Source organism: Montipora capricornis, chromosome 3 (assembly GCF_036669925.1).
Source record: "Montipora capricornis isolate CH-2021 chromosome 3, ASM3666992v2, whole genome shotgun sequence".
Classification (NCBI taxonomy): domain Eukaryota; kingdom Metazoa; phylum Cnidaria; class Anthozoa; order Scleractinia; family Acroporidae; genus Montipora; species Montipora capricornis.
The window spans coordinates 8,955,878-8,968,377 of record NC_090885.1 but is presented as its reverse complement, the minus strand read 5'-3'; the positions used below and the strand labels follow the sequence as shown (position 1 = coordinate 8,968,377).

Sequence of the window (12,500 nt, the reverse complement as noted above, 5' to 3'; positions counted from 1 at the left end):
TCTATTCAGTTAACTCTGTTCAAAATATAAGTGCTACACGGCCAACGTTTGTTTAAACGTAACCTTTCCTTGTACTTTTTGACAAGTTTGACAGCCCTTTTAAGAATCAAAGAATTATGAATAATCATTTCAACTAGTATAACACACATTAAGATAGACTGCGAGCAGTCATTCTTTTGCTCGAAAATCCGCCCAGAGAACGTGACATTCGAGAGGCGAAGCTGCGAGTCTCCCTAAGCAAGCGCTACTAACGACTTGAAGCTTCGCTCCTCAGATATTACTTTCTCTCGGCGGGTTCCAAAGCAAAAGAGAAATTGCTCGCAGTCTAACATTAAGAATGTTCTGGCAAAAGAATAATTATTACCATATTTTTCTATAAAAAATAGCGATACCTCCAAAACAGTGTTGTCTGTGACTTCCTTTGTCAACTTGAATTTCTTATTCGCAGCTAGAGGCAGATATTCAAAGTAAGGGATCAGAAACTTGCAGACTAAATAATTGAAATCCAAGGCAGAAAATGCTGTCGCAAATGCTTTGGACACTTTACTGTCACCACCCAGAATGGTATTGAAGTTGTATCCAAACCCAGTCTGACCAATCCCATCGAGTGTAAGATGACTTAAGTCCCCTAAAACGTCTACATCGATGAAGTGTTTGGATTTATAATTCAGTTGCTTTCCCCAATGCTGCAAAACAACAAGAAAAAGATCTCACACAATATACTCACTTGATGAAAATGTGCCCACAAAACCATAATCGACTGAACAGAGTTCATATTATTTTCAGGAGGGACTAGCCTGCTTAGCAGGCAGTCATGTTGTTGTCGCCATGAAACACCTATCAGACGCCATTTAGCAACTATTCACCGAAGTGGAGGTGGCTAGTGGCAGATGCGTACATTATACATAGTGGCCTTGATAATGGTGTTCTTAAAATAAACTTTGTTTAATAGACAAACAGTATTTATCTTCCTCAACATCCCAATATGTTAGGCAAGCTTTGTACAAATATGGTCAATATGAACAATCAAAACTGAGTATTCCAACAAGTCAACTAAGCCAAGAAGCTTTGCACTTGGGACAAGCTTGTTCAACATTGGTTAAAACTAGGGAATTATGGTTTCCGCTGTACTTGGTACAGTAAGCATCATATAAATTTTTGACCTCACACACTATTAAACACGGTGTGGTAACCTTTTCTACATGTTTGCCATTAATCTAGCTTTGATATCCTTTTTTGGTGACAACCAATTTTAATTAGTAGATGCAAGAAACACTTTAACCCTTAGTTTTTTTTTACAGATTTACATAATTTTGGTTCCCAGAAAAATGAAGAAGTTTAGTAATTGGCTCAGTTTATTTCCAGCAAAGATGGTGTATAAAAAAAAAAACAGAATACATTTTGGGTGTTATTTATTACATTTCCACGTTTTTCTCTTGTTATTAAGGACGGTGACTATTAATTCAAGCATATATTTTTTGTTTATGAATATGCAGGAAAAGCAGATCTAAACAAGTGTTATTGAAATCCCAAAATAATCAACAATACTTGTTCATTGCTTTAAAATACAGAGCAATGTATGGCATTCATTTTCCAAATTGAAGCTTAATTATCTCTGAAAAATTCATGGTCAGCCGGGCCCAATTGCTCAGATCTGCTTCCTCTAATATAATTTTAAACCATGCAAAAATATACCTGTATTAGTAAGCAGGTCACCCATAGGCAGGGGCAGATCTAGGATAAAATTAATAATGAAGGGTTTCCAAAAAAAAGAAAATGTTTCTGGGTGGGGGGGGGGGGGGGGGGAAATTTAACTCTGCAAAGTCCCCTTTCCCATGTTTCTGACTCATTTCCGCAAAATGGTGGAAACCGGTATGGATCTGCCCCTGCATAGGAAACCTCAGAACCTTGAGATGCGCAGAACGTATGCGCAATTATAACAATAGTAGGCACTATCCTTAAATCTTACCTGCAAAAGGTTTGTTGAATTTTCCTGGAATGTACTAAAAAATCCTTTCAAATTAGCAGAGCTAAATGCTGGGCCAATAATCCTTTTTTGTCGTGCATGTGCCTTCCCAACTGCTGCAAACAATCCTTTGCTAATACTTGGCACAACCAAACTCAAAAAATTGGTGCGTTCAAACTTGTGAGGATTTTTCACTGTTACAAATCTTATCAGCTCTGGGTCGGACACATACACCATATAGCCACCTGGAAAAAATGATCATAGTTACTGTAGTAACTACATAGTCTTTGGACCAAAACCTGGGCCCTGTATGACAAAAAAATGGGGAGACTGGTGTGGTTTTATCCTTTGTACCTGACAGGCTCAGAACAAAAATACTGTCAAACTCAGACTACATTTATCTGTAAGCTTAAGGCTCTCTCTCAAAACAAGAGGTGCCAATTACCACACCTTCTGCATCATAAAAGACAACAAACTTTGGAATGTTCATTGTGCATTGAAGCTATATAATTATTCCCAGTGGCCCAATCTTGCATCCTACTCTTGCAAATAGCTTTCCTCTGAGAATCTTTGGAGATCTTTTAGACAGAAGCACCAGGTCAGCCTGCCGTCAACAAAAATATCCGGGGGAGGGGGACCCCCATATAAAAAGGACAGGGGTACTGGTCAGAAATTTTGAAAAGAACCCCTAAGAGGTACCAAGATGCTGTCTTCTGGGCAATTGGCATGAATTTTTTTTCACCCGTAAGAGGTACCAAATTATGGGTTTTAATTAGATTAATTAGATTAATTAAAAATTAGTTAATTGTCAAAATAATTAATGTCTCCTGTCATAATTTCGGCTCAATACCCTAAAAGGTACCCCTAAAGCTCCTGCTGTGGACCTTTTGAGGCTGAACACCTTAACAGGTACCAAAACCGATTTTTTAGCTCCTAAAAGGTATGACAAGCACCCCCGTCCTTTTTATATGGGAGTCTCCCCTGGAAAAAAAAAACATGCCAGGGACCATCCAATTGAACACACACCTCATATAAGATTAATTCTAAATAAGGCTGCCAAAGCAACTTTTGATGGGGTTGAAATGAATTGGGATCATTGTGAAATGGGCCAATTGACCTTGAACTTTTAAAATAATCATAATCCTACTCAGGTACGAAAATAGGTTGACAAAAATGACAATATTCACTTTTATCACTCGGCGGCCATTTTGGAGTCCGTAGGGAATAAAGACTTTGTCTTTGCATTGTCTTTGCCCGTCCAGCCTCACACTGAATGAGAGGTTCGACGGGCAAAATCTTTTGTTTTGACATTGAGTGATATGGGCCAATTATAGTGAATGCATGCCATGCGTATTTTTCACCCACATTTTTGCTGAACTGCCTTTGTTATTGTAAGAGAACAACTGTGTCACATAAATATGCACAATTCAAACAACACACAAGCATGGAAATTCACACAGCTGAGAACGACGACTTCTAATTCAATTAACCAATTGAACTATCTACCCAGGAAAATGAAAAGTCCACATTGAGACCGGTTGGTGCTAATGTTCGAATATATTTTCATTTATCGTTGGAAATATGTGAATAAAACTCAGCATTATGCGCAGATGATGCAATAAATCTTGGGTAACTGAAAAGTGCTTATTAATTGTCATAGTTATTGCACCTTTGACCTTTTCCCAGGGAAGCAGAAAAAATAATTCGGAGTTATGATGTGGTGACCTTCGGTAACCTTTTGATCTTCTTTTCTTAGTCATGCCAGGATTGTGGATTAGCAGCCTGACCCAGCCTGTGCTACCCAAACACACAAAACAGCATGCTGTAGCTGTCAGTCTACCCACCTATTCCAATCCCAAATCCAGGGTGAACAATGAACAAGGATGGATACTGTTCTGTCCAAATCCGTATCATTTTAAGGAATCCTCCAGAGCGAAAGAGTGTGACAAGATGGCCGATCAACGGCAAGGCACCCGGAGGACAGGGAATCCTTCGTAAGGGTGACAACCTCTCTTCCACAACCTTGTACGTGAGCCACGATAACAGAAGTGCAAGTGAGGACAGAAATATAAACTTCAAGCCAGTAAAGTTGGCTAATATTTCCAGAATCATGTTTTCTTTTACCGATTTCCAGAGGCTCTCAAGATCCGATCACAAGTGAACAGTCTGATGCAATATATAGCCGGGTATATCTCTGTGACGAAGGATGAAGAAACTATTGCAAAGAGTGTCATGTTTTGCATCAGACCTTAATTGTACAGTTGAGGACTGGGTTCGAAAACTCGAAGATCACCAGGGCGGGGAGGTTATCATTGACGCGAAGAGAAATAGCTTTGGATTTTTCAACAATATATCGCTCTAACCCAAAATCATTCAATTAGTCAAAACTTCATATTTATGACCCATTTCCTTCGCATTTTGTTTTTCAGCATTATGATTTGCGATACTTCAGGTTCACATGTTCATAAGTTTGTTTTAACCTCTCATGGATGTTTAGATTTTCAATTAAAAACTCTGTTTTGATCGGTCACTCTACCTCACTGTGTAAATAGTTCACCCTAAAGTCAAAATAGATAGGTCTCGTTTCTGAGGAAGCCAAGGGTGAATAAACCCCAAACCAGAGAGCTCGTTTTGACCTACTGACCCTCCCCGCCCTGGTACAATGCATTTCTCGTGTTTTGGAACCCAGTCCTTAACTGTCTACGGTATGATGCAAAACCTGTCACTCTTAGCAATAGTTTCTTCATCCTTCGTCACAGTGATGAAGGTGTGCAAAAATAACCCACATATCTGGCTATATATTGCGTCAAACTGTTCATTTGTGATCAGATCGTGAGATCTGCTGCAAATCGAAAAAAGAAAACATGATTCTGGAAATATTAGCCGACATTACTGGCTTAAAGTTTTTATTTCTGTTCGCATTTGTACTTCTTTTATCGTGGCTCACGTACAAGGTTGTGGAAGAGAAGTTGTCACCATTACAAAGGATTCCCTGTCCTCCAGGTGCCTTGCCGTTGATCGGCCATCTTGTCACACTCTTTCGCTCTGGAGGATTCCTTAAAATGATACGGATTTGGACAGAACAGTATCCATCCTTGTTTATTGTTCACCCTGGATTTGGGATTGGAATAGGTGGGTATAGATATATATTCAGTATTCAGGGACTGACTGACAGCTAGCGTGCTGCTTTGTCTGTTTTTAGCCTCGAATATAAACGTTGTTTTGAGTAGTCTGCTAATCCACATAAATTTGGTTTTATCAACGGAGTTGATAATGTAAATTGGCCACCGTACAGAGATTCTTAAAGCTGACGTTTCGAGGGTTAGCCCTTCGTCAGAGCGAATCGAGGAATTATGGGTTATATGTAGCTTTTATGGTAGAGTAGGGGCTACGCTATTGGTGGTAACATGGCAACGTAAAAAATAGGATACATTAGTTAGTAAATGACAAGCGTTCGTCAATACCGTGAGGATTAAGGGTGCCGATTTGGAAGATGAATTTTTGTTCCAGATTCTGGTGGCTTTCCGTCGTACCTAGATGTAGGGAAAGGCCTCAGATAGCCGTGTGGTTAGATGCTGAGTTTTATTCACATATTTTCAACGATAAATTCAAATATTTTCAAACAGTAGAACCAACCAGTCTCAATGTGGACTTTCATTTCTCTGGGCACAGGGTACTGAGGGAGCAGACGAATCTTATTTGACCCTTTTTCCAGTTAATTTCACCACAGCCACCCCAAGCTCAGTGTAAGCATGGCCGACAAAAATATAAGGATCTGTATGGGAATCCCGATAAAAGGCTTAATTAAGAAGAGAATTATATGAAAAAATTCTCAATTAAAAGGCCTAACCTTATTGCCATTGTGGGTAGCTTCCTTCCTGTGTGGTTAGTTTTGAGAAACTAAATATTTTAAGCAAGAGCCGATACAACGTAGATTTGATTTTAGTGGTGTACTGTATTTCGGCTGGCCAAACCAGCCTTCTTCAGGTACAATGAGAGTTTACATTGAATTGCTTCTATGTACATATATATATATATATATATATATAGTAAATGGATGTTGACGTAATACTGGAAAAAATGTGACTGATAAAACACGGCAGTTACAACGAATTTGAATTCAAATACTAAGAGTAACGGAAAAAATAACGGAAATGACTCCAAATAATAAACTGAAATCTAATAACGTTTCGTCGAGATCCGACGCGATTTGAGCCATTTCTCAATTTCTGGGTTGTCAAGGGTACTGATTATTATACCGGAAGGAACCAAGGAAGGAAGCTACCCACAATGGCAATAAGGTTAGGCTTTTTAATTGAGAATTTTTTTCATATAATTATCTTCTGAAGCCTTTTATCGGGATTCCTATACTGACAAATCCTTATATTTTTGTCGGCCACGCTCACAATAAGCTTGGGGCGCCTGTGATTTCACCATGCGACTGGATCTTGTTGATTTAAATCACTGTAGGTGATCAAACCACATTCAAACGATCATGTTACGCTGCGGTTGAAATCCTATCTGTGAAACGAATGCCAGATACAGTAATAGAGTAATCACTGTGGGCTTGCCATTAGTGGTCACTAACGGTATTATAAAAATAGACAAGGGGTGAAAGCGATTTCGGTCAAATTTTGAATCGTCCATAAATCGCCTAAATTTGAATGAAAATGCCTTAAGGCCCCGGGCTACACATTCAACAATGTTAGAACGTGTAGCATGCATGTTTGATTACGTTTGTTCAACATTTTTTTTGTTGGATGTTTTGATTTCGATCAAACATCTTCTCCAACATATAACAAATGTTGAAGCGTGTAGCCGCCCATTCAACAATGTTGTATTGCAAAGACCAATCAGAGTTAAGGGCCCAGTCTCCAATCCGAAAACCACGAGCAATGCAAAATGGCCGAGGTGGACTAAAGTATCGTGTTTCCAACAATGTTATACAGCTGTTTCGAGAAAGATTGTCCAAAAGAAGAATAAGCGCTTACGCGACAATGCCGAAAGGCATTATGGTAAACTGTCACTTTGAGTCAGCGAAAACATAACGGCAATGCTATCGAAAACGTCAACTAGAAATACATGCTCATGCTTTGTTACTGACATTTAGATATATGTGAGTTTCAAAATTCAGTCAAATGATCCATGCCATGAATAAGTAAGAAAGGGTTAGGATTCACAGAGAAAGCATGATTCTGAAGACTTTATCCTTACTTATTTTGTCGTGTTTTGCCGAGAAAGTCGGAGAAATGTACCAAAAATCGTGGCGCACGTGCAGAGGCATCGTTTTTGCTAATGAACCCTTTTATTTTTGGACGTGTTTTGGAGCGTAATAATTTGCATTAGGTTCGGCACATGTAAAGTTCGACGTTTGGAACGGACCTTAGTCTGTACAACCTTACTGTACTCTACTTCGTGAGCAAAAATTGGGGCAAGATCAACCCAAAGTAATCAATCCATCGGTTGTGAATTAGCAATGTGTTGTTTATTATTTTAAATGTGACCTGTGCGATGCAGATTATGTTGGGTATACAGCCCGACATCTTCACCAACGCATTGCTGAATACAAAAATTCGGCAATTGGCCGACATTTTTTGGAAGATCACGGTAGGAAAGGTCTTTTGAAAGAAAACCAATTTAAGGTCTTAAGAAAGTGCCAGGGCAAATTTGATTGCTTAGTATACAAAATGCTCTTCATTAAAAGGCACTATCTCAAGCCTCATTTAACCTCATTTAAATATCCAGACGGACTCCACACGTGCCAAACTTTTTAATTTTCAGCTATTTTCATTGTTCCTTTCTTTTGCTATATAGGCTCCTTATCAGCTATTGTTGTTTTAGTATTTATAGATTGTAATTTTCAAATAACTTTGACTATTTTACCATGTTTAAATATGTTTTATCCCAGTTTTTTTTATAAATATGAACGTTTACATTTTTATAGTTAAATATTAGTGTTTACATTATAGTTAAAGCGTAGCGTCAGAATATCGAGAAAGAGCGCAAAACGAATTCTTACCAATTTCTAAAGAGAGATTTGTTTTCCAGTTTGAATATTTTATTGTTTTGTCTATCCTGGTGCTGGTACGTTACTTTCCATGTCTTGGTGGTGCGGACGATCAGCTGAATTACTAATGATTGCTTTCACCTCCTCTGTATCTTCTTAGAACTGATGACGCATTTCCGTCACCGGTATCCTCCGGTCCACATTGAACTAGTCACGTGGTGGTCAGTTTCATCCCTTGTCTCTTTTTGCGCTCTCTCTCGGCACTTCGTGCCTCGTAAGTAAGGCTTCGCTTTCCGGATTTCGTCGCCACGAACATTGACGCCGATAGGATTTCAACCGTAAGACGATCGTTTGGGTGTAGTTTGATCACGTATGGTGATTCGAATCAACAAGATCGATTCGCACTGGAAAAAAAAGGTCAAATAGGACTCCTCCGCTGCCCTGTGCTCTGGGTAGACAGTTCATGGTTAATTGAATTAGAAGTCCTCGCTCTCAGCTGTGTGCACTCCCTTTGAATGTGTGAACTCTCATGCTTTTGTGTCGTTTGAAATGTGGATATTTACATTTAGTATATACCAAAACAGTGGATAGCGTTCAACGCGCGCTGATGGGCTACTCAAACTGCGGATATCCATTGCTATTCCGCCTCCGAGCAATTCGCGCGGAATTTGCGAAAATGTTGTAATCTTTCCAGGAATAAATGCATTAAAATCATCTTTTAGTGCTACATTTTCTCACTGTTTTAGTGTATACTAAAACAACACATCCAAATATGGTCATAGCGCGCGCAATATTCGTCCTGCGTACTCAACAGATATCCTGTGATATACGTAATTTTGTGTGTCGCTGAGAAAAATGGTAGTTTTTGCAGCTTTTTTCCCAAAGGTTCTAGCTCAGGTTAAAATCTATTTGCAAATTAAGTGTAGGATGCAAGGTTGGGCCACTGGGATTAGCTTCAATGAGCAAAGCAACATTCCAAAGTTCTATGTCTTGATTTCACCTTGTTGTTTTCATGATGCAGAGAGTGTAGTAATTAAGCTTACAGATACATGTAGTAGTGTCGGTACAAGATTTCTGTTCTGAGCCTGTCAAGTACACAGGATAAAACTGTCTCCCCATTTTTTGTCATACAGGGCCCGGGCCAGGTGTTGGTCCAAAGACTACGTGGTTACAGTAACTATAATCATTTTTTCCAGGTGGCTATATGGTGTATGTGTCTGACCCAGAGCTGATAAGATTTGTAACAGTGAAAAATCCTCACAAGTTTGAACGAACCAAGTTTGTGAGTTTGGTTGTGCCAAGTATTAGCAAAGGATTGTTTGTAGCGGTTGGGAAGGCACATGCTCGACAAAAAAGGATTATTGGCCCAGCATTCAGCTCTGCTAATTTGCAAGGATTCTTGGGCATCTTCCTGGAAAATTCAAAAAACCTTGTCAAGGTGAGAAATGACAAAATAACAAGTGTAAATGTCATGATTAAAACCCAAAATGAAGTCTTGTTTTTCTTTTTCCATGCTAAGTGACACCATCTTTGCTGGAAATATTAAAGCTGAGCCAATAACTAGTATTAAAGACAAAGTTCTTCATTTTTCTAGGAACCAAGTGTAAATTCTCTGAAAAAGTAAGCGAATTGTTCCTTGCATACACTAAGTTTACACTGCAGAAAATGTTCGGCACGGCTCGTGTGAAATTGGCACGGGTGCCTAAAAAGAGATCGGCAAACTTTGCTTACACTGCACCATTTTTACCGTATCAAAAATACCGTGCCAACATTTTTGGGCCCGGGTAAGTTCTCTTGTAGACATGCGCAGTTTAATTATAATCAAGAACGTCCGCGTGATTTTGGTGGAGAATGAGCAGCCATCTTGAAATATACGCAAAAAACCGCTAGCCTATATGAATTAAGGCTCAAATTTGGCCCTTTAAAATGTTTACACTACTTGTTCTATCCGAACCGTGCCTATTTTTTCAGCACCCTTACCATTTTCACCCGTGCGCGGACTACGTCGCCGAAGGTCCCAGCACGGGTAAGAATTTTGGTTCGGCACGGATGAAATTTGGTACTGACAGGTGTTGTTTACACTGCAAATTTTATCCGAGCCGAACCTTTCTTTTTTGGGACCCGTGCCAATTTCACCCGAGCCGTGCCAAAAAAATTCTGTAGTGTAAACCGGGCTAAAATTGCTTGTCCCCAAAAGGATGTCCAAGCATGAATATTTATTAATTGCGAACATGTAGAAAGGTTGACAACAGCATGTTAAATGTGTGAGATCAAATATTTATGTGATTCATTGCTGTACCAGATAGAGCAGAAACCATAGGCTTCAAACTCAAGTCGTAGTTCGCTAGTTTTAACCAATGTTGAACAATTAAGTCCCAAGTGCAAAGCTTGTTGGCTTAGTTCTTGATGGAAAACTGAGTTTTCGTGAACATATGGACCATATTTGTACAAAACTGTTTAGTGTGACATCCCCTGAAGTATGGAAATTTTTCCATTAATGTTCTCAAATTGTAATACTAGCTTTTTAATATCTATAGTTTTAGGCTCTTAGAAATTATTCTCGCGTTAGTATTATTTGTTATATTATTTCTCATGAGGACTAAACGTATTTTAGTTCTTCTGCACTATTATGTACTTCCCTCCTCAAATAAAGACTGTTACAGTCTCTACTAAGTTATGAATTGAAGATCAAACAAGCAGCAGTTTGCCAATGTTATGTGGGCACACTTTCATCAAGTGATTATATTCAGTGTGAGATCTTTTTCTTGTTGTTTTGCAGCATTGGGGAAACCAACTGAAAAAACACGAACACTCCATTGATATAGAACTTTTAGATGATTTAAGTCATCTAACGCTCGATGTGATTGGGCAGACTGCGTTTGGATACAACTTCAATACTATTCTGGCTGGTGAAAGTAAAGTGTCGAGAGCATTTGCGACAGTATCTCATGCATTGGATTTCAAGTATTTGATCTGCAAGTTTCTGATCCCCTACTTTGATTATCTGCCTCTAGCTGTAAACAAGAAATTGCAGATAGCAAAGGAAATTTCAGATGACATTGTATTGAAGGTGGTACCTTTACTATTTTTTGTAGCAGAATATTCTTTTACCATCTAACATTCTTAATGTGTGTTATACTTGTAAGGACCACTCATTGATTTTTTGTGTAATCCAAGGGGCAAGAAGTACGTTAAGTATGTGAATATGTAATGACCAACGGGATATCAGAAAATCTGAGTCCCGCATGGTATGTTAACCCATGATCCTTCACCTGGCTATGATATTTATGTATTCACTATTCATTTAAAACTTGATTTACCTTTTTCAGCTCTGATACTTATATGAATGAATGGCTTGTTTGTCAGTTTTTTGAAGTTAATGTGACTTTGGCGATGCAGATACAGAATTAATATATTGATTGAACTACGTATGACTACAAGATGTATTGGTCAGAAGTCAAGGGTTCAATTCCCACCTGGGAATCACCTTTTGTTTGAGTTCTAGTTGGTCATCTTATATTCACTGTGTCATTGAGTAATCATTAATTTTGTCAATTAATGATAATTTGATCTGTGAGAAGTTTTGTCTCTAATCATTTTTCGATAGTTTAAGGACGGTGCCTACTAATTCAAAAGTATTTTTGCGCGGTTTACAGACTATGCGGGAAAAGCAGATCTTCACAAGTGTTATTGAAATACAAAAAGAAAATTGGGGGTAACCACGCATTTTTCGCAATATTGTAAAAAGCTTCAAAATACAAAGCAATGTATGGGTTTTTTTTCCAAATTGAAGCTTAATTATCTCTGAAAAATGCGTGGTAATTAACCCCAATTTTCTTTTTGATACTAAGAGCACTTGCTAAGTTCTGCTTTTGAGTCGCGCAAAAATATTATATGTATAAATAAGCATAAATAAGCAATACCCATAGGAAATCCGATTAACTCGAGATGCGCAGAACGTATCCGCAATGACAATAGTAGGCACCATCCTTACTGCGCCTTTCAATAACATGCGGACTCTTAAATTCAAAAATCAATCGACAAATGCGTTTTTCGCTACCGTCAATCAAATGTTCGGCGGCTCCTCCAAGCTTCCGACTATTGTAGTGTCGAGCATGCAGTAATCAAATCAAATCGTTGAGCGCAGTTCAGACAGTATAGTCGGAAGCTTGGAGGAGTCGCCGAACATTTGATTGACGGTAGCGAAAAACGCTTTTGTCGATTGAGCTTTGAATTTTAGAGTCCGCATGTTATTGAAAGGCGCAGTAAATAACATTTTATCATAAAACAGGTTATTCAAGAGCGTCGTAGACAAAAGCGTGAAGGGAGCTATTCACCTGTGAATAAGGATCTTCTTGATCTGTTAATGGATATGTACGATGAAGAAACTGATTCAAGAATGAGTGATGAAGAATTAAGATCCCAAGTATGCTTATGAATTTTGTTTTTGCTTGATTGATGCTGGGAAAACTAATTTCTGTGCATATTCTAGGAATTTGTCAATTGTTTCAATTAAGTACTAGGTGA

At 38.6% G+C, this 12,500-nt stretch overlaps 2 protein-coding genes across 3 annotated transcripts in view; one reads left to right on the top strand and one right to left on the bottom strand.

The window, feature by feature from the left end:
• LOC138042096 (cytochrome P450 3A12-like) overlaps positions 1-4,215 on the bottom strand; it is a 9,612-nt gene extending 5,397 nt beyond the window's left edge. Inside the window, exons 1-3 of the mRNA XM_068887843.1 lie at positions 3,811-4,215; positions 1,970-2,211; positions 393-686 (exon numbers count right to left, since the gene is read on the bottom strand). Of these exons, the coding sequence (XP_068743944.1) occupies positions 393-686; positions 1,970-2,211; positions 3,811-4,078 (804 nt within the window). The 5' untranslated portion in view covers positions 4,079-4,215. The remainder of the gene's footprint in view (positions 1-392; positions 687-1,969; positions 2,212-3,810) is intronic.
• A 484-nt stretch (positions 4,216-4,699) lies between these two features.
• Positions 4,700-12,500, top strand: part of LOC138042095 (cytochrome P450 4c21-like) — a 13,501-nt gene continuing 5,700 nt past the window's right edge. Inside the window, exons 1-4 of one of the 2 annotated variants that reach the window (XM_068887841.1) lie at positions 4,700-5,098; positions 9,170-9,411; positions 10,753-11,043; positions 12,265-12,399. In XM_068887841.1, the coding sequence (XP_068743942.1) occupies positions 4,831-5,098; positions 9,170-9,411; positions 10,753-11,043; positions 12,265-12,399 (936 nt within the window). In that variant the 5' untranslated portion in view covers positions 4,700-4,830. The remainder of the gene's footprint in view (positions 5,099-9,169; positions 9,412-10,752; positions 11,044-12,264; positions 12,400-12,500) is intronic. The other variant, XM_068887842.1, reaches the window with a different exon arrangement.